Source organism: Ursus maritimus, unplaced genomic scaffold (genome assembly GCF_017311325.1).
Source record: "Ursus maritimus isolate PB19 unplaced genomic scaffold, ASM1731132v1 scaffold_25, whole genome shotgun sequence".
NCBI lineage: Eukaryota > Metazoa > Chordata > Mammalia > Carnivora > Ursidae > Ursus > Ursus maritimus.
In genome coordinates this window covers 25611342-25633911 of record NW_024425008.1, presented here as the reverse complement: position 1 = coordinate 25633911, position 22570 = coordinate 25611342, and the positions used below count along the sequence as shown (strand labels likewise).

The 22570-nt window shown below is 38.6% G+C and overlaps 1 protein-coding gene across 1 annotated transcript in view; it reads left to right on the top strand.

The window, feature by feature from the left end:
• The window catches only part of YLPM1 (YLP motif containing 1), a 74467-nt gene that overhangs the window by 15118 nt on the left and 36779 nt on the right, over positions 1-22570 (top strand). Inside the window, 2 exon segments of the mRNA XM_040641652.1 lie at positions 14234-16354; positions 18971-19091. Of these exon segments, the coding sequence (XP_040497586.1) occupies positions 14234-16354; positions 18971-19091 (2242 nt within the window).

Genomic DNA, 22570 nt, shown 5'->3' with positions numbered 1-22570 from the left:
GGGTGCAGTTAATAATTTCACTGCTAGGAGGATCTTAGCAATTATCTAATGCAATATCCCCTCTATAGCAACTCATATTTGTGTTGCATTTTAGTTTGTCATCCTGGGTCTTGCACATATTACCTTATTATTTCTCCATGATCTCATGAAGTAAACATATAAGGGAAGCTGAGATTTGGAGAGGTTCTAAAGAGATGCCCCAGATGACATTGCTAGTAAATGATTGAGATGGAATTAGAATCCAAGGCCTCTGATCCACTTTTTTCTTTTAAAGATTTATTTATTTATTTTGAGAGAGAGAGCGAGAATGAGCATGTGCGAGTGGTGGGGGTGGGGTGGAGGCATAAAGGGAGAGGGAGGGAGAGTCCCAAGCCAACTCTGGCTGAGCGTGGAGCCCAACGTGGGGCTCAGCCTCACGACCCTGAGATCATGACCTGAGCCGAGACCCAAGAGTCACACACTCAACCGACTGCACCACCCAGATGCCCTGATCCACTTTTGAGTTCATTTTACTTCCTGTGACAAGTCTTTGATGGCCTCTGGTTGAACATTGGCACTGTGATAAGGAATACCGCCGTATAAGGTGTTGACAGTTTTCTGGAAAGTTTATTTGTGTTGAACCTAAATGTGTTGCTATCACTTCTGCCTGTTGATTCTAGATCTGCCTCTGTGGTATAACACATAATGAATTATCCTGTCCCCCTTCCATAGCGTATCCCTACAGTTCTTTAAACACTGCCCTCTTGTCTCCTCCATCTTGCCTTACCTGCCTCTCTCTGCCATCACAGAAACCCAGATTCTTCTTTTCTTTTCACACTAACATTGGTTTTAGCTTCCTCCTGCTACATTGCTCATTGTCTTGCAAAGGGCCTTGGATTTGTCAGTCTCCTTCAGAATGAACACTTACTTCAGATGTAGGGAACCATAGAACCTGTTACCAGCTTTGTTATAAATAATGTACATGTGTAGCTGAACAAATTGCTTTTTTTGGTCAGCGCTCTCACAGTGTTGACTCATGTTGAGCTTAACATCAATTTGGCTTCCCTGGTCTTTTTCCTATTAGATGTTACTAAGCCAAGTCTCTCTCATCCTGAACTTACGTGGTTGTTTTTTATTTTGTTTTGTTTTTCCTCTTTTTCTAGTTAGGTTTGGACCAACATTTTAGTCTGCTGAAATCTTAATAAATGTTGATTATATTGCTTTTAGATACAGGATGTTCCTCTCCAGCTTTTTCACCTGCAACTTTGATAAGGATGGCTTTTTTTGCTTTTGAATTGGATCCTGCTCACATTATCTACCCTGTTTTTAAAACCTTTTCCCAATCTAGCTTATGTCAGTTCCACTTCTCTTACCCTTCTACTTCTTTTGCTCACTTAGCTCATATTGAGTATAGCTTGTGACTATTGCCCAGGCATGGTTCTTTTTCCTCCTGTGTAACTAAAAAAAAAAAATCAGCAGGAAGCTGGTAAGTGAGTGAAAGAGACTGAGGTAGGAATAATCCACACTGTCAAGGAAAATTGTGAATTTTTCTTACTAGTTGAATTCAAGAGTTTGCTATAAATGTAACTGATACAGTAAGCCACTCTGTTTTGTTTTGTTTTTTAAACAAAGCTGGGTAGAAAAACAAGAATGGAGAATACAGATAACTGACTTACCAATAACACACTGTTAAAATAAAGTAATGTAAATTACTTTGAGTTTCTGCAAAATCAGATTTAGGCCACTTTCTAAAAACTGTGGAGTTTTCCAAAAAGTCAAGTGATAGAGCTGCATCGTTTGTAAATACCACACTATGGAGCATCTGGGGTAACTGTTTCGAAATTGTGTGTGTATATGTGTATCATTTGATTCATCAGGTCTTCTAGAAGACTACCACTGCTCTAATAAACTGTTAGGTCAGTGGATGTTGGTTTCCCAGATCCTTTTATTTTTCAGTCATAAAATTTATTTATTAAAGGGTAATATGCAGAGATGTGCACAATCCTGAGCGTATAGCTTAGTGATTTTTCACAAAGTAAACACACTCATGATATCACTACTGAGATCAAGACATAAAGATTAGTAGTGTCTGAGAAGTCCTCATGCCCCTTCCCATTTTCCCTCACCCCAAATATAACCCCAAGATAACCACTATACTGACTTTTTATACCATAGATTAGTTTTGCCTGTTTTTGAAGTTTATATAAATGGAATCCACTGTATGTACTCTTTTGATTCTGGCGTCTTTCCCTTGACATTATGTTATTGTGAGATTCGTCCATGGTGTGCATAGCTGCAGTTTGTTCATTCCCGTTTCTCTACAGTATTCTATTGTGTGAATATACCACAATCTGTTTATTCTAATATTGATGGCTATTTAAGTTTTTTGGTTATTATGAAGAACACTGCTTTGTGTCTTTTTGGCGCTGTATGTGTCCCTTTAGAGGTGTGTGTGTCCCTTTAGAGGTGTGTGTGTGTGTGTGTGTGTGTGTGTATTTAATTTTGTTTAGAGATAACCAACAATTGGAACTGCTTGATTGGGGGGTATGTATGGTTCTACTTTGATGTTGTCAAACAGTTTTCTGAAGTGATTGTGTCCATTTACATTCGCACCAGCAGTTTTTTTGCATCCTCATCAACACTTGGTATTATTAAATTTTTAAATTTTAGCAATCTTGGTGGATGTCTAGTGGTATTGTAGCATGGCTTTAATTTGTATTTCCCTGATGACAAATGAGGTTAACTTCTCTTTCCATATGATTATTGTTAAGTTGAATTTCCTCTTTTATGAAATGCTGATTGAAGTCTTTTCTCAGTTTTTCTATTGGGTTATGTATTTTTCTTACTGATTTGTAGGAGTTCCTTATGAATACTAGATATCATCCTGTGTCTAGATTGTCTCAACTATCTCTCACTCTGCAGCCCTTTGTCTTTCTTATCCTCAGTATACCAAAAAAAAGTATCATATAGATCCAGTGGACCCTTTTTACTTTTTACATTTTAAAGTAATTTTACAAATAATTTACAGAAGTAACAATAAAGGGATAGTGAAAAACAACTTATTAGACATTTTTATAAAAATTTTACAAGAGCAAAACTCTGCATCGAGTGAATTTTGGCACATAAACGTAAACATAAAAGATGAAATAATCCTGTCACATGTTCCTCTGGCAAAGCAGAATGGTCCAGGTTCTTGGCACAAAATATTATGTGATGACACCCTTCCAGTTTAATAACTAAGTGGATGATAGTACATTTCCTTTCTGTCCTTAGAAATATATTGTTCACTCATTGAATCTTGAGTTTGAGAATGTTAATCTAGGGTACTGTCATCTGAGGACTTACAGTTGGAGATTTTACTGATATCGGATTCATATCTTTCTTAGATCCTAGAGTGTTTCTGTCTCTGTGTTTATTTTTTGATTTTGACACAGCTTTCTCTCTCACTTTTCTTTGCCATTCTAGTCAGGAAATGAAAATTTCTAAATTCCCAATGGTGTTCAATGAAGCCTAAAAGTAGGCTGTAATATTTTGGGCAATACAAAGTGGGGTGAGGTGACAGCTGTTTCCACCTTTGCTTCATCCTTTAAACGAATCCATCATTCCTTCATTATCTTCGTATTTTAATCTCCTTTGGCATAGTTAGGGATAATAAGTAATGATGAGTAAGTAATGAATTCTAGGATAAGGAAATTGCAGAATGTTTTAAGATACAGAAAGAAAATCACTTAGGATCCCATAATGTATCTTAAATTTATGAAAGGATCTAATGGACCCATATAGTAATTGCACGAGAATGTAAGTTTTATTCTCTTTTTTAAGAGGTAAATTTTCTCTTTGTTCTTGGGAAAGCCTATAAGAAAAAAGTCAGGAAATAGCAGTCCTCATAACAGAACTGTTTATTTTTATTTTTTAAGTGTTTATTTAAATTCCAGTTAGTTAACATACAGTGTAATATTAGTTTCAGGTCTTACAATAACGGTGATTCAACACTTCCATACAACACCCAGTACTCATCACAGCAAGTGCACTTCCTAATCCCTATCACCTGTTTAACCCATCTCCCCCCATCCACCTCCCCTCTGGTAACCATCAGTTTGTTCTCTATAGTTAGAATCTGTTTTGGGGGCGGGAGGCACCTGGCTGGCTCAGCTGGTAGAGCATGGGACTCTTGATCTCGGGGTCAAGAGTTCAAGCTCCATGTTGGGCATAGAGCCTACTTAAAAAAAAAAGAGTCTGTCTTGGTTTGTCTATTTTTCCCCTTTCTCATTTGTTTTGTTTCTTAGATTCCACATATGAGTGAAATCATATGGTATTTGTCTTTCTGACATTTTGCTTAGCATAATATTCTCTAGCTCCATCCACATTGTTGCAAATGGCAAGATTTCATTCCTTTTTATGGCTGAGTAATATTCCATTATACACACACACACACATATGTATATGTATATATACAAACACACACCCCACACACCCACTTCTTTTTTTTTTTTTTTAAGATTTTATTTATTCATTCGACAGGATAGAGACAGCCAGCGAGAGAGGGAACACAAACAGGGGGAGTGGGAGAAGAAGAAGCAGGCTCATAGCGGAGGAGCCTGATGTGGGGCTCGATCCCATAACGCCGGGATCATGCCCTGAGCTGAAGGCGGACGCTTAACTGCTGTGCCACCCAGGCGCCCCCCATACACCCACTTCTTTATCCATTCATCAGTTGATAGGCACTTGGGCTGTTTCCGTAATTTGGCTATTGTAGACAATGCTGCTGTAAACACTAGGGTGCATGTATCCTTTTGAATTAGTACTTTTGTATTCTTTCGGTAAATACCTAATAGTGCAATTGATGGATCAAAGGGTAGTTGTCTTTTTAACTTTTTGAGGAACCTCCATACTGTCTCCCTTAGTGGCTATACCAGTTTGCGTTCCAACACCAACGGTGCAAGAGGGTTCCCCTTTCTCCACATCCTCACCAACAGCTGTTGTTTCTTGTGTTGTTGATTTTAGCCATTCTCACAGGCGTGAGTGTAATAGACTGTCTAAAACAAAAACAAAACAGAACAGTTCTAAAATTAAGATCCAGTGAACCCAGAGGAACCTCAAAGGTTAATGGTGTCTTTTGATTAATAGAAATTACTGATTTTTTAAAAAGATTTTACTTATTTATTTGACAGAGAGAGAGACAGCCAGCGAGAGAGGGAACACAAGCTGGGGGAGTGGGAGAGGGAGAAGCAGGCTCCCAGCGGAGCAGGGAGCCTGGTGCGGGGGTTGATTCCAGGACCCTGGCATCACGCCCTGAGCCAAAGGCAGACGCTTAACAACTGAGCCACCCAGGCGCCCCTAGAAATTATTGATCTTAATTTAGTAGTCTAATTTATTGATCTTTTCCTTCATGGTTAGTGCTTTTTTGTGTCCTGTTTAAGAAATCTTTGTTTACCCCAAGGCCATAAATATATTATCCTATTTTATCTTTTATTGTTTTACCTTTTATTTTTAGGTCAACAATCTATATAGATTTGATTGTTAATGTATGGTATGAGGTAGGGGTCATTGTTTATTATTTTTCATATGGCTGTCTAGTTGACCCCAGCTCCATTTATTGAAAAAGTCATCTTTTCCTTATTACTTTGGTAGTATCTCTTTCATCATGAGTCAAATGACTATACGTGTGAATTTGTTTCTGGGCTGTCTTTGTCTATCCCTGCACCAGTGTCCTGTTTTAATTACTGTAGCTTTGGTAATAAATTTTGATATCTCATAGTGTAAGTCCTCCAATTCTTTGTTTCTAGATCAGAGGTTGGCAAACTTTCTCTATGAAGGACCAGATGGTAAATATTTTTAGGCTTTGTAGGCCGTGTTTGGTTTCTGTCAAATATTTTTCTTTCTTCCTTTTTTTTTTTTCACCTTTAAAAATGTAAAAAATCACTCTTAACTGGATTTGGCCCATGGGCCGTAGTTTACTGACCCCGGATCTAGATCGACTTGACTACTCTTGGTTCTCTCTGTTTCCCATGTAATGCTTAGAGTCAGCTTGTCAGTTTTCAGAAGCCTGCTGGAATTTTGATGAGTGTTGCATAGAATCTGTTGATCATTTTGCAGAAGAATTGACATCTTTGCATTATCTCAGCTTCTGATCTGTCACATGTACTTTTTGATTGGTTTTGGGATTGAAATTGTGGACCTCTTCCATTCTGTACCTGTCTTATTAGAATTAGCAAGGGATTATAAACATTTCATAATTTTACTCTCTGCTTTCATTTGTCATGGTTGTTCCTGTTTATAGAGATTACTCTTGGGGGGAATTTTGATTTTAGGATCTTGGTTATACATATTAGAAAATAATTAGAAGAATTATCTCACATGAAAACTAAAAGGGTGGGAATTTGATTTCAGAATTTAATATTTTGTAATTCCCATGGCAGCTGATTTGAGTATGTTTATGTAACTGTTGTAACAATAAGATGTTATCTTGTTTAAGGGTATTTGTATTTCTGCATACGTCTTAAGTTTTTATACCCAATTTGGAGTCTTTTTATGTCAAATCTTAAAAGTTTTATACATACCTCTAACGGTTTCATACCTAGTTTTAGGGTTTTTACTTTTTAGAAGCTTATTAAATGCCTAACTGTACAAATTTTTCTAAATATTTAAACACCAAATATTTGTTTTTCTTTTCATCTAATCAATGGGCAATGCATGTGTTTTTGTGATTGTATTTAGTGAATATATGCTATGTTTGTACTTTATTTCAAATGTTTCTAAATGTTAAAAAGGTCATAGCATTTCATTGTATTGATGTAAACATGACTTATTTTTGTGCATACTTTTAAATTGAGTATCTCTTAATATATTTCTTCCAAAGGCTTAAACATTCTTTACTTTTATAAATACAAAAGGTTTTGATAGTCTAACATTTTGTTACATCCTTGAACTTTGAAAATTTGAAAGTGCAGTGTTGATAAATAATTGCCATTTACATGTAGTGTTGAAAGTATATTTCAATTGCTTTAACATTTTCTCCCCCCCCCCAAATAAAAATAAAATGATGACCCTTGGCTGTTGATCAGCAATTTAATCTGAAAGCACAGCGCCCTACCCTTTCATGGAAACCGCATCTTGTATGTGCAGGCACGAGGCTTGCGATAATGAGTTCATTAACTTTTACAGCCTTGCCACTGTGTCCTCTTCTTGCTTATCTGTGCATCTTCTAGTGCCTCTTGCTTCCTTTATCCTTTCCTCTGGCCTTGGCACATGCTCTTCTCTTTGTCTGGAATCCCTTTCCTATCAGTTTTTGCTTTACCAATTCCTATTTTTCCTGCCCTAGGGGGCAGGGAGCACTTCAGTAATTATGTGTTGAGATCCCTCAGTGAGTCAAACAGTGGGGATACCTCCGTGAACAAGGCCAACGTGTCCCATTTTATCAAATTGTGTTCTAATTGTTGATTTACTTGCCTCACTCTTCCCCTGGACTGTGAACTCCTTGAGTTAAGTATCCATTTATTTCCAGCACTAACATAGTACCTGACAGTTAGATGTTCAGTCACTGTTGCTTATGCCAGGATGTCTCAGTTATGGCTAAAATTCTGAAGGCATTCACAGTTTGGTTAGCGAGGCAATTCGTCTGTATTCAGATTTGTTTATAACACTGGATGACGAGCAGACAAGCATTCTTACTGACTCTCGTACCTTGTGGAGGATCGTCTTCTCTTATCACTTACACGAACTAATGATTGCTGAATCAAATACAAAGCCAATGGTTTTACACAATTTTAATGATCTAAGGTGTTCTTCCAGGCACTTTGAATTAATAAATGTAACTTCAACTAAACCCTCACAAGCCCTGAAACAGTATCATAAGTAAATAAGTAAGTAAGTGGCCTCCATCCTGAGCATTGCAGTGTATCCTTTGACAAGTCTCCGGTCGGCTCCTTGCCCTTTGCCCAACAATGCCTGTGCCAAGCCTTCACCACTTTGCAGAGACCAGCTGCACTAGTGCTGCTTTCTTTGTCTCCGCAAACGTTTTTATTTTGCTTTGTATCTTTATTTCAGCTTCCTGCCTCCCAGAGAAAATCAAGGCTTTCTGGCCCAGTGAAATTCACTTCTTGCCCTTCTGTTTCCCTTACCTTACTATCCTCAACTTTCTTCTTCTAGCCACAGAAGAAGCCCTTCTTTCTCCTGGTTGGGGCTAATCTCTCTGTGCCCCTTAAAGAAATTCATTTTACATTTTTATCAAAGTGGTACATCCAGATAGTTTTTAAAAATCAGGAAAAACAGCCAGCCTAGATGTGTTTTCTAATGACATCTTTTCTTTAACTGTTTCTTTTGGTAGTTAACTTTCCTATTACTAAATAATATGTTCCTCCTTTCTTGACTTAGCCATTTTAGATGCTATATATTTACTTACAGGTCTGATAAAGACTTGTTTCTTATACTACTCTAACCCCATCTGTCTAATATATTTATATCACTGTTTTTAGATAAGTAAACCATGTTCGCTGTAGAGATAGGCAGTGTGTTATAATTATATTTTCTTTAGTGTAATGACTTTTCTAGGATTTCCAATTGTCTTCTTGAAAAATGTTTAAAATAATCCTCCAATCCCAGTCTCAAAAACACCAGCTCTTTTTTCCCTGAGGAGATCTCTCTCCCAAATTTATGTATCTTCTTGCTTTTCACCTGGGCGGGTTGGGTGGTTGGTTGCTCAAAAGATCTGCCATATGGCTGTTACTCCAGTATTTCCCTTGACTATCGGCCTGGATTGGATTCACTGTTTACTGAACCTCCTGGCTTCCTGTTTGTGGTTTAGTGCCTCTTTTTCCCAGAGTGCATGCTCAAGTAACTTACTAAGAAATTGTGGGTTGGAGGTAGGTACATTTTCTGAGTCCTTTGTGTCTGAAAATGTTTTTATTCTAACTTCACACTTGATTAATAATTTGGATATAGAATTTGAAGTTGAGCATTAAAAAATTTTTAATTTATTTAAACTAAAAACAAAATTAGTTCACCCATTTCTCCCATATCCCACCCCTACCTCTGGCAGCCACTAGCCTGTTCTCTGTATCTATGAGCTTGGCTTTTTTCTATTTATTTATTTATTTATTTATTTATTTATTTATTTTTACATTACAAATATAAGAGAGATCATACACTATTTGCCTGACTTATTTCACTTAGCATAATGCCCTCAAGCTTTATTCATGTGTCACAAGTGGCAAGATTTCATTCTTTTTTATGGCTGAATAATATTCAGTTCAATATTCAATTTCTTTATCCATTCTTGCATCGATGGACACTGAGGTTGTTTCCATATTTTGGCTATTGTGAATAATGCTGCCGTGAACATGGGATTGCATATATCTTTTCAAGTTAGTTTTTTTGTTTTCTTCAGATATAAATACCCAGAAGTGGAATTGATGTGTCATATGGTAGTTCTACTTTTAATTTTTTGAGGAGCCTTCATACCGTTTTCCCTGCGGCCCCACCAATTTACATTCCCACCAACCGTGTACAAGAGTTCGCTTTTTTCCATATCCTTGCCAACACTTGTTATTTCTAATCTTTTTGAAACTAGCCATTCTAACAGGTGTGGAGTAATATCTCATTGTGGTTTTGATTTGCATTTCCTTAATGAATAATGATGTAGAACATCTTTTCATGTACTTACTGGCTGTCTGTATGTCTTTGGAAAAATATCAGTTCAGATCTTCTGCCCATTTTTATCAGGTTGTCTATATTTTTGCTAGAGTTGTATGAGTTCTTTATTTTGGATGTTAGCCCCTTATCAGATATAATATTTGCACTATTTTCTCCCAATCAGTAGGTCGCCTTTTTGTTTTATTGATGGTTTTCTTTGCTGTACAGAAGCCTGGTAGTTTAATGTGGTCCCGCTTATTTTTGATTTTTGCTTTTAATATCAGATTCAAAAAATCATTGCCAAGACCTACGTCAAGGAGCTTACCACTTATGTTTTTTTCTAGAAGTTTAATGGCTTGGGGTCTTACTTCCAAGTCTTTAATCCATTTCGAGTTAGTTTTTGTCTATAGTGTGAGATAGCATTGTAGTTGCATTCTTCTGTATGTGCTGTTCGATTTTCCCAGGGTCATTTATTGAAGAGACTGTCCTTTCTCCATTGTATATTCTTGGCTCCTTTGTCATAATCTGTTCAGGTTTATTTGGGGGCTCTCTGTTCTGTTCCATTGATCTGTGTGTCTGTTTTTATGTCAGTACCAAACTGTTTAATACCATTTACGTACTACATACTGAAGTTGAACATAATTCTTCCTCAAGGTTTTAGGGTCATCATTCTATTTTCTTCTGTCACTTACAGTAGGTGCTATACTCTTCTGATTCTTTTCCTTTTTAGATGAATTCTCCCTATTGTCAGAAACTATTCCCCGGTATTCTAAAGGTTCATAGTCAGTTTTGTTTTGTTTTGTTTTACTAATTATACTCTGTACTTAGTGAGCTAGGCCCTTTCTGTCTGGAGATTAGAGTCTCAACTCTTAAATATTGATGCCATTTCTTCATTAATTTTTTTTCTTGTTTTCTGTTTTTCTCTTACTGGAACGCCTCATTAGTAGGTTTTTGGACCTGCTAGATTGATTATATTTGTCTCTTTTCTCTTTCATTTGGTTATACTTTCTAAGATACTAATCCTTTTATTGCATCTTATTTGGAGAATTTTTAAAAAATTTCTGTAATTCTTTTGGTTCTGATCCTTTTTTATATATAGCAAATTGATTAATAGCTATAGTATCTTTAAGAATCTCTGAGAATATTATTTGGTGTGTTTTTTTTTAAGTGCTCTTCTGTTTTTTGCATTATCTCTGTGTTCTCCAGATTTATGACCTTACTTACCTTTGGTCTCTTCCTTTCGTTTTGGAGACATTCTGCAAATATCTAGACATTAGAATAAATTAAGTATCCATTTATATTTAATAGTGGGGGACACAGACAAACTAATTGGAAACTCTGTGTGCATATGGGGGGCTTATCAGCTATTGTTGCTCCCACTCAGAAATTCAGGCTTTGATTTTGGTGGTAGGGCAAAGAACTGTTTGCTAATGTTAGAGGACCTTCAGATTCAAGAATTTAGGGACATTCAGCCTAAAGAAAGTCTGGTGATGGTTCTGAATATAGATTTTAATTTACATATTTTTAGCCCCCAAGTCTTATTCCTGTCTTTCATGGTATCTGAGAATTTTGACTCTCTGGGTTTCTGTGAGCAAACCAGCCCCATTTTTATTGTATCCCCTTCTACTACCAGCATTCTAAACTGCAGCTTCTTCTTGCTCCATATGTTACCACTCATGTTTGCTCTTTGTCTTCCAGATTTTAAAACAAAATTCCCATTGCCGGTGGTCCCCTTTCTGTTTATAATGCGTTTATGTATATTGAAATTCCTTGTGATGACTGTGTGGTGTCAGTTTGGCTAGGCTATAGTACCTTTCCCAGAGCTCCCTTATATGTTTCTGATTAGGGTGGGTCACAAGGGAGATTTTTGCATCTGACGTGAAATATTTACCCCTGGACAACTGAAAAAAGATTCTTACCTATTCCCCCAAAAAGGATATAAAGTTCCTTTTTTGTCTTTAGAGAAATCTTCATTCTTCTGGCTGGTTCACAGTCTCTCTTTGATACTCTGTATTTAAACTCTGAGATATAAAATTAACTATTATTGATACATCTTATGTTAGATGATAAAGAAGAAAAATCAACCAAAGATATTTGACTAATACATATGTATATATTTAAACATACCAAATTAAGGTCATAAAGTGTTACAGTCCTTTCTGCAACTGGTCATGTAACCATAGTTAGTATTTATAATTACTTTCCTTCTTCCACTGCCCATTTTGTAGTCCCTTTGTTCTCAGCATGCACCTCAGGTGGTCCTGGTTTTTTCCTGGTGGAGTGACCCAAACCTTCATTCTTGAAGGGTCTGGGCTGTTGACGGTCCTGTCTGAATTGAGTTATTGTAATTTTTTATTGTCTTTAATCACAGGACATGGAAGTGCTAAGAGGTGTTCTAGAGGATCTCCATTCCAGACATAGTCCTCCTTACCCTCATTGTGCAGTAGTAACCCAGTTTCCCCTTGCAGCTCAGGACCAATCACCCCCAGCCAGTACGGTAACTCCGTTCTTCGCCTTCTGATTCAGAACCCAAGGTAGCCAGGTGGCAGTCTCAACTTGAGTTTAATGGAGTTACTGTTGTGTCCCCTGATGGGAGCATTCCTCCCTTTGAAACTAAGACTTCTAGACCAGCTAAACTTGACGTCAACAGGGATAGGAAAGAAATGTTTTATCAGAAAATGAATTTATTATTCTTCATTGATTTCCCAAGCAAATAAGAGAAAAACTCTTCTCTTTCTCATTAAAAACATGAAAGGTATCACCATCCATTTAGGCCTAAGCCAGAAACCTTGGAATCATCCTCAATTCTTCCCTCTTGTCATCATTGTAATCTCAGCTATTAGAAAGTCCTATCCATTTTACCTTTCTTCACATCTCTTACTTTTATCTCCTCTACATCCTCATGTCAGTCACTGTCTTAGAACAGGCTTCACTTTCATTCACCCAAATTGTAGAAACAATCAACAGTAAACTTTTCCCACCTATCCATCTGCTACTTTTCTGCTAGAGCAAGCTTTTAAAAATCAGACCATCTGTAGTGGCTCTAAGTCTCATTAAGTAATTCCCAACTTCTTACCCAGCTGAATTAATTCATCGATGGTAACAAATCCAAAGTCACATGCTTTAATAAATGTAGAGGTTTATTCTTTCTCAGCACTTACGTGATGGCTGTACAATGTCAAGAATCTAGGTTCCTTCTAATTTGTTACTTTTCATCCCCTAGTATATTGCCCTTATCTACATCATCCAAGATGCTTCACCACCATTGTCAGAGCCAGTATGAAAAAGGAAATGGTGAAGAGGAAGATGTGCCCTTCCCTCGAAGGGTATAACCCAGAAGGATGTGCTGGTCATTTTCACTCTCAGCCCATTGGCCAGAGCATGGCTCCAAGTTCTAGCTGCAGGAGAATTTGGGAAAGAGAGTCAGTCTTTAGTTTGGCTAGCTTTTGTGTCCAGCTACAAATGAAGAGGCTCAATTACTGTAGGAAAAGGGGAAATGGCTATTGGAGGAGCACCGGTAGTCTCTGCCGCCCAAGGCATACAAGGTCTCCTGGAGGTTGATTCTTGCCTACTCTTTACCTTGTCTCTTAGTTCCCTCCCTTTCCACTCCTTTCCTGGCTCTCCCTACTCTGTCTCCTCTTTGCTGCAGCCGTGCTGAACTGTTTGCACTTCCAGACATGCCGTGCTGACGTGTGTTTCTCTGCCTTTCCTCACAGTGCTTCCTTATCCGTAGACGTCCTTGCCACCCATTTCCCTTATCTCCACTACACTCCGTTAGCCTGGCCTCAGAGAATTTGTCTTTCAAGACTTAATTTAAGCATCATCTATTGTATAATACCGTTACTGGACAGCAACCCCCCCCTTACCCTGGTAGAATTGACCATCCCCTCCTCTGTTGCCCGTGTTACATGCAGATAGACTTCTGTCATTGCACCTTTGGGGACTTATTTACACTTAGATTCTCTTTCTCCTCAATTGTAAACCCTTTGAGGGCAACAGACGACAGTTTATTTGGATATCCCTTGGATGTACTACATACTAAAAATTTGCAGAATGAGCAAGTAGGTCCATAACAAATTTTCAGGGCACTGTCCAGACTTTAGAATGTCAGGGTGCACTCTTAAGATATAGCTGGCTACTGCCTTTTTGAATTTTTGTCAGTCCAGATGATAATGTTAGTTCCAACAATATTTGTAATCATCCTACAGTATCTTACTGATTGTTTTCTATTTAGTTTGTAGTTATATTTTAATTCTGAAAGTACTCTCAGAATTAGTTGTGGCATTTTTTTCCCCATTAAAAATGAGTGGACTTTTCTGTCTACTAAGTCACAATGTTTATAATTGCTTTTTAACAACTTAGTATATCAGTGACTTGCTGCAGGAGATGTTTTGGAGTGAATTACAATAATACTGACATGATTTCCAAAGCCTGTCCTGAGACCTTCTGAGCACTGCCACTTTAGTGTACTGATTCTAAGATAGATGCCTCAGGATTTATATGATGACTGAAAGAGTCATTTTTGTAAACAGATTCTAAGGCACGATTGCCTTAAATATTCTTACATGGAGAATATTTTTTTCTGCTTTACTGTCTTGAGTAATATCTTTTGTTTTACTTGTAGATTTGATGGTCCTCGAAGATTTGAGGATTTAGGGTCAAGGTGTGAAGGACCGAGACCCAAAGGGCCTCGTTTTGAAGGAAATCGCCCCGATGGGCCAAGACCCAGATATGAAGGTCACCCAACAGAGGGCACTAAAAGCAAATGGGGAATGATTCCCCGGGGGCCAGCATCTCAGTTTTATATTACCCCCAATACATCCCTCAGTCCTCGACAGAGTGGACCACAGTGGAAAGGCCCCAAGCCAGCTTTTGGACAGCAACATCAGCAGCAACCTAAGTCACAAGCAGAACCTCTTTCAGGAAACAAAGAACAATTAGCAGACACCAATAGTAACCAGCAGAAGAATTTTACAATGCAGTCAGCTACATTTTCCATTGCTGCAGATATAAAGGATGCCAAGGCGGCTCAGTCACATGAGAATCTAAGCGACTCTCAACAAGAGCCACCTAAAAGCGAAGTCTCGGAAGGGCCCATAGAGCCTTCTACTTGGGACCAGAATTCTCAAAGTATGGAGACTCAAATGGACAAAGCCCAAGCTGTTACTCAGCCTGTATCCCTTGCAAATAAACCTCTACCTTCTCAATCTGCTTTTCCCTCAAAACCAGGGGGGATGGAGGGAGGAGCAGCAGTGACAACGTCATCATCATTAACTGCAGATAATGATTTTAAACCTTTGGGTATTGGTCTGCCCCATTCAGAAAACAGCCAAGAGAAAGGGCTGCCTCGGCCAGATAACAGAGATAATAGGTTAGAAGGCAATCGAGGCAGCAGCTCATCTTACAGAGGTCCTGGGCAAAGCAGAATGGAAGACACACGGGATAAAGGACTAGTAAATAGAGGCCGAGGCCAGGCACTCAGCCGTGGCCCAGGGTTGGTCAAGCAAGAAGACTTTCGTGATAAAATGATGGGTAGAAGAGAAGACAGTCGAGAGAAGATGAATAGAGGAGAAGGAAGCCGAGATAGAGGGTTGATGAGGCCAGGAGGCAGTCGGGAGAAAGTGCCAGGTGGTCTGCAAGGCAGCCAGGACAGGGGTAGAGCTGGCAGCCGAGAAAGGGGACTACCTCGGAGGGCTGGCAGTCAGGAGAGAGGACCTCCTCGAAGGGCTGGGAGTAGAGAGAGAGTACCACCACGAAGAGCCGGGAGTAGGGAGAGGGGACCACCTCGAGGGCCTGGCAGTAGGGAAAGGGGACTGGGAAGACCAGATTTTGGTCGTGACAGAGGTGCATTTAGACCAGAACCAGGAGATGGTGGGGAAAAAATGTATCCATATCACCGAGATGAGCCTCCTAGGGCTCCATGGAACCATGGAGAAGAGAGAGGGCATGAAGAATTCCCATTAGATGGTAGAAATGCTCCAATGGAACGAGAAAGACTCGATGATTGGGATAGAGAAAGATACTGGAGAGAATGTGAACGTGACTATCAAGAAGATACACTAGATCCATATAACAGAGAGGACAGGTTCTCAGCACCACCATCTCGATCTCATGATGGAGATAGACGAGGCCCTTGGTGGGATGATTGGGAGAGAGATCAGGATATGGATGAGGACTACAACAGGGAAATGGAGAGGGACTTGGACAGGGATGTGGATCGGATTGGAAGACCCATGGATATGTATGATAGAAATTTGGATAATGAGTGGGACAGAGATTATGGGAGACCACTGGATGAACAAGAATCACAGTTTCGTGAACGGGATATTCCATCTCTTCCACCTTTACCACCCCTCCCACCTCTTCCACCTTTGGATAGATATCGGGATGATAGATGGAGAGAAGAAAGAAATCGAGACCATGGGTATGATCGAGATTTTCGTGATAGGGGTGAGTTGAGGATCCGAGAGTATCCAGAAAGAGGAGATACATGGCGGGAAAAGCGAGATTATATCCCTGACAGAATGGACTGGGAAAGAGAACGGTTGTCAGACAGATGGTACCCATCTGATGTGGATAGACATTCCCCCATGGCGGAACATATGCCCTCCTCACATCATTCTTCTGAAATTATGGGGTCGGATACAAACTTAGACTCTGACCAAGGCCTTGGAGGGGTAATGGTTCTCAGTCAGAGGCAGCACGAAATCATTTTGAAAGCTGCACAAGAACTGAAAATGCTTCGGTAAGTTGACTACTTAAGATCATTTCTTTTAGTCAAAACCACGTTCAGACTGCTCTTTTAAAGTGATGTGATTATTTGAATGGAATAATTTTGCTTCAAGTTCTTATCTTGTAATTTTAATTTGTAACCTGGCCATTCAGTGCTGTTTTAGGGTTAGGATATGTATTTAGGAACTATGTTAATTGTAAGCTTATGTCCTGAAATGTGAAAATTTTATAGCCACTCTTGGCTTTTATAGATGTGTTGCTGACATACCATATACTTGTGCATGTTTCAAGTGTCAAACTTCAACTCTCCAGTGCTCTGGACTTGACAGAGCTCATCTGTAACATTTTTTTTTTCCCAGGAGGCATTTTGTTCTTTGGTATTAGATCTGATAGACTTCATATTCACTAATCTTTGATAAAACTCTGGAAAGTGCTGTAAGGTTTTTCTCTGTTGAAGCTAAGAATGGTTTACCTGAAAGCGTCCTCAGATTTGTCTAACCATTGATACTTTCTCTCTGGGGTGTTTTATCTTTCCTTATAACTAGAAGCAGATATCTCCACTTGAGGATGTTACTTGTTTCTGCATAATCAAATATTTTCTTTGTGAAATGGAGACTAGAACTTGGATTTCTTGATTTACAATCATCTAACTATGTACAAATACTTACATAATGCTTCCCAGGTAGTAGCAATTAAAAAAAAAAAAAGCTAACATTGCATGCTTACTGTGTGCCAGGAACTGTACTGAATACTTTGTATATATTCATTTAATCCTTAAACCAACTGTTTCCTAAGATAAGAATTTAGGAGTCATTGATAGATTGTAAGCTTTTTGAGTAATTTCTTAGGAATTAACAGTGTTTTGAGAAAATAAATTAATGATTAGGTTTTGATATATTCCAGTGTATTATGTTTCCTTCATTTTTCAATTCTGGTCTACATTTGTGTATTATACCAATTGAAATTATAACTGAAGCTTTATGACTCGGAAAGTATAATGAGGAAAAATACCTGTAGGTCAAGGTGAGAGATCTGGTACCTCAGGCAGCACAGCAGATTTCTGTCTATAGAAGATATGCTCTGAGGGATTGGACTCTTCCAGATTACTCGTGAAGAAGATGTAAAAGCATGCTAGGGAACATTTAGTTACTATACTGTTCACTTTTTAGTTAGAGACACCTTTAATTTAACCCCCACTGTGTGCTGGGCACTGTGCTAATAATTTAGTGTGTACTATCTCAGTCCTCCTGTCTCAAATCCTTTTATCTCGAAGGCCTGCAAAGATAAGTAGATGTATCCTCCTCGTATCCTTGCTTCACAGATGACACTAAAGCTCAGAGGTTAAGTCCGCTTGGCTAATCAGTGGCAAACCCAGAATTTGAGTGCAGTCTGTCCCACTCTAAAATCTGTTTTGTTTATGGAGAACACCAGGCTGATTGGTGTTGCCACGCTGCCCAGGTTTCTTATCCTTTTCTTTTTAAAATTTCCTTTTCATCCATTATTGCTTTATATGGAAATGCTGAATAAAAGGTGCTTCTTCTTCACTGTCCGTTTTTATAAAGCTCTTTCTAGGCAACATTAAACATAATTAAAATATATGAAATGATGGGTAAGAATTGTCATAGTTGAATACCAGTAAGCTATGTTGTATTGGTATAAAGTCATAATATGATTTCTATGAGGCAGAAAATAAACTTTTTATGTATTTGACCCTCATTTTGTGTCTATTTGAGTCACTACACCCAATGGGGGGAAAATTGTAAAAGGTCTGAAGAGGTTATAGTAGATGTTACACCTGTTTAAGGTGGGCATTGTAAGGAAAAGTTTAAAAAAAGAGAGGGGAGGGGGGATTTGACCAGAGATTTGAAGAAAAGCATGAAGAGTTATAGAATTACTCTTTAGGAATATGAAATGTCATTTTTAAAGGTATAGAATGACATTTGTTCTCACTGTATACAGCAGGGCCATAAACTAAAATATGCACAAGAACCAGACAGGTAACTAAAGTGAGTGAAAGTGGGCCAGTATAACTCTACTTACTGAGCGTGGTGAGGATTGTGCCAAACTGATTGATCTAAAGTGGACAGCCACTACTCCAGTCAGTTCATTGTTGACATGTGGGAACGTAGGCCCATTGTTACCCAATCCCTTTAAAATCTGAATTTATATGTGAAATATTTTGCTTTGTAAATAATGGCAGCTAAGTCAGATTTTAAAAACTGATGTGAAAGCCAAATTAAAAAAAAAAAAACTTTCTAGGCCATATTTGGCCACCATTTTGCAACCTCTGGTCTAGAGCCTTGAACAGAAAACATAGCGAGAGAACTTTTTGTTCAGTGAAAGAAGAACATGACAAATAGATGATTTTTTGGAATAGGCTAACGAGGCAGATTGAAGACTCTGCCCCTGAAGACCCTTAATAATGTGTAGTCATGTATAGGTTGCAGATGACTGGTCAGTTAGCTGTATGAAGGCAAGAGAGTGTTACCCTGCCCATGCTCCGTGGCCCTGTAGAGGGTTTTAGAGCAAGGCTTTTAGGTCTCTTTTTTGTTCTCTGATACCAATTGTAGTCACTTAGGAATGGAGTAAACATGCCTTAATGTACCATGGCAATTTTATTTGTTCACAGGGAACAGAAAGAACAGCTTCAGAAGATGAAAGACTTTGGGTCGGAGCCACAGATGCCTGACCATCTGCCGCCCCCGGACGCCAGGTTGCAGAACGCATCTTCAAGGCCTGGAATGTACCCGGTATGGGAAAATGTGTGCTCAGGAAATGAAATGATTCCTACTTTGTATGTTTGGATGTTGTTTGCTTTTTTTTTTTTTTCTATTGTAGTAAGAGTAAATTTCCTCTATAAAAAATGTAAATTTGGGGAAAGTAAAAAGCTAATGGTAACTGACCTTTGAAAATCTTTTAAATGTGGTCAGAAGTGTGACAGATGCATTTTCCCCCTAGGTTTTGATAAGTACACCAAGCACACCTGAGCCACATGGCTTCATGTTCACAAAACATTAGAATTTTCCTCATCATCTCTTGTTCAAATAGTCCTATTTTCATCTGGGCAGTGCAGGGGCTCCCCATGAACCTTGTTCCTGTAAGCCTCCTCGTCTCCCCACCTCCTCGGGCTACTGGTTCCTCAGCCACAGAAGTGATCAAACATATGCCCCAGTTCAGGCAGTAAAGTTCTGTTAAAGACTTGTTTGATCAAGTTCTCCCTTTGTTTTGCATTTATTTTTGTTGTTATTTGTTGTTTTACCTTTAAGCCAGTGATGGGCTTTAAAAATGTTGTCATGCAAATAACTTTATAACAACACAGTGAGAGAAAAAAGACTCAAACCATTTCGTGAAGTTAACTCTTCATTTTTCAATGTTCCTTTTCATCCTGGTCTAACACATAACACTCATACATAATTGTTAACACCAACGGCCACCATGATGTCACCTCTCCATGTCTCATCTCCCCACTCGTGTGTGCATCCATCTGCACCTGGGTGTCTCCTGTCACTCAGCATATTCAAAGTGGAGCTCATTATCATTCTCCATTAAACTTGTTCTTTCTCCTCACCATCACCTAGTCACCCAAGCTGCAGACCTGAAACTCAGCCTTAACTCTTTCCTTTGTCCTGCCCTTCCATATCCAGTCATTCTGTTGATTGATTTTACTACCTTTTTAATATTATTCAAATACACTGTCCTGCGCTTCCCCACAACCTCAGTTCTAGCCTTCATCAGCTCTTGCCTAGATTATTTCAGAAATGTCCTCGTTCATCTCCCCATCTCACTTCCCTCTGACCCATTCTCCATTCTGCTGCTAGAGTGATTATTTTACTGTATTTCAAATTTTTGAGGTATAGTTTACGTGTCATAACTCATTTTAAGCCTATATAGGTTTGAGTTTTTTTTTTTTTTTAAGATTTTATTTATTTATTTGACAGAGAGACAGCCAGCGAGAGAGGGAACACAAGCAGGGGGAGTGGGAGAGGAAGAAGCAGGCTCATAGCGGAGGAGCCTGATGTGGGGCTCGATCCCATAACGCCGGGATCACGCCCTGAGCCGAAGGCAGACGCTTAACCGCTGCGCCACCCAGGCACCCCCTATGGGTTTGAGTTTTGACAAAGATGAAGAAGAACAAAATTTCCATCACCCCAAAAAGTTCTCTAGTGCCATTCTGTACCCCTACGCTTCACTGATGGGACTTCTGGCCAAAATGGACATGCAAAAACATAAATCTCACTATGTTGCATGTGCCCTGGCTTTAGAATGCTGCCCTATTCCCCCATGGCTTTCAGGATAAAATCTAGAGCTCTTCGCATGACCTTTTATGTTCTTCCTGAATTGGCCGGACCTCCGCTTACTTACCATCACACTCTCCTACACTCTACTTTCCTTCCACATGGAGCTTCTTACAACTCTGAGGTGTGCCAGGCTCTTACCTCTCCATCCCTTTACACATGCATGTTGTTCTCTAAAGCCAGAATTTCTTTTCTTTCTCTTCTTACCCCCTTCTCCAACTAGTTCATTCTTGATCATTTTTTAGAACTCAGCTCTGTATCTTCTCTTCCACTTGTGTAAGATGGTTGCCTTCACATGTACCCCTGTAACACCTTGTACAAGCCTCTGTCATAGCCATTATCCTTTCGTATTTTGTCTGTTACCTTGTCTGTCTTTTCTTCTGGACAGCTCATGGGGCACCTGGGTGGCTCAGTCGGTTGAGTGTCTGCCTTTGGTTCAGGTTGTGATCTCAGGGTCCTGGGATCGAGCCCCACATCGGGCTCCCTGCTCAGTGGGGAGTCTGCTTCTCCCTCTGTCCCTCCCCCTGCTTGTGCATGCGTGCTCTCTCACTCTCTCTCTCTCAAATAAATAAATAATTAAAATCTTTAAAAAAAAAAATCTTAAATTCCCAAAGTGGGATACTTCTGTTATAGAATAAGGACATTTTTAATGATTCCTGGAATACAGCCAATGGCTCTCGAAAATAGTTGTAGAACATGCATACTAGAGCCTTGCAAGTGTCAGCTACTTAATATTTTTGGTAGATTTAATAGTTTTAATAAAATGTTTTAATATGCATTTTTGATAATTAGTGAACATGAGTTTTTTTCCATATTAATTGTATTTCTTCTTGTAAAAATTTTATTTTGTTCTTTACCCATTTATCTCTTTGACTCTTGAGGTTTTTCTTACCAATTTATATTATTATTAATGTAGGTAGTAATCCTTTCTCATATAAATACTGTAAGGATGTTTTGTTTAATGTATCTATTGCTTTCACTGTGTAGTGTGAAAAAAAGACTTCTTGTATTTATAGACATAGTCCCAAGAGTTCTTAAGATATTTGAAACAGGCCTGGATAGCTCCAGACACAATAGTTTTTGTCTTATGTTGGCATTTTCTTGAAGTTTAAAATGCCATAATCGAATGTGTACCCTTAGATAGTAACCCTTTGTCTTTAACTGTAGCTTATAGTGATCTCTAGTTAAACAGCGTTCCTTATGTGTTGGCCAAATCCATTTTGTTACTCAAAAAGTTTGTTTTTAAAGTACAGCCCATACGTGAGTAGATATGTAATTAATATATATTGTTGGCTGGTCTATATAAGGGCTAAAATAGTTGTCAGTGAAGAACAAACAAACCAGAAACAACGAACTAAGAGAAAAGTATAGTGAGCATTTGAATCAAACTTACAAAGATTAAAATAAAATTTGACAGTTGTTCCATGATTCATTGTTTGCATGTATCATGGAGCACTGCATCAAAAGCTAATGATGTACTGTATGGTGACTAACATATCATAATAATAAAAAAATTTTTTCACAGTTGGGTTTCAATATTGAATAGATAGGACCTGTCAAGAGGTTCTATCTCTTTAATACACATTTCTGTTGACATTTGGTGATTGCTTTGGGAAAACAAATGTAAACGTTGCATGCTACAGTGGCACTTCCTCTTGGAGAGGTTACTAAATGTCCTATTCAGTTTCTTTGTTTTGTTGTTTCCTGGTGTTGATGTTGTATGTTGGTACCAATCTTGCCACAAACTACTGTTGTCAACCAGACAACTGAATAGAAATGAGAAGGCTAGCTAGAGTTTCTCTCACTGTAAATTCACTCTTCTTGTAGAGATAGGTCACCAGAGTGAGAAAGATATAGTAGAGATTCTTAACCAAGTGGTCAACATCAGAATTATTTGTGGAGGTTTTGTTTTTAACTAATGCTAGGATCTCCCC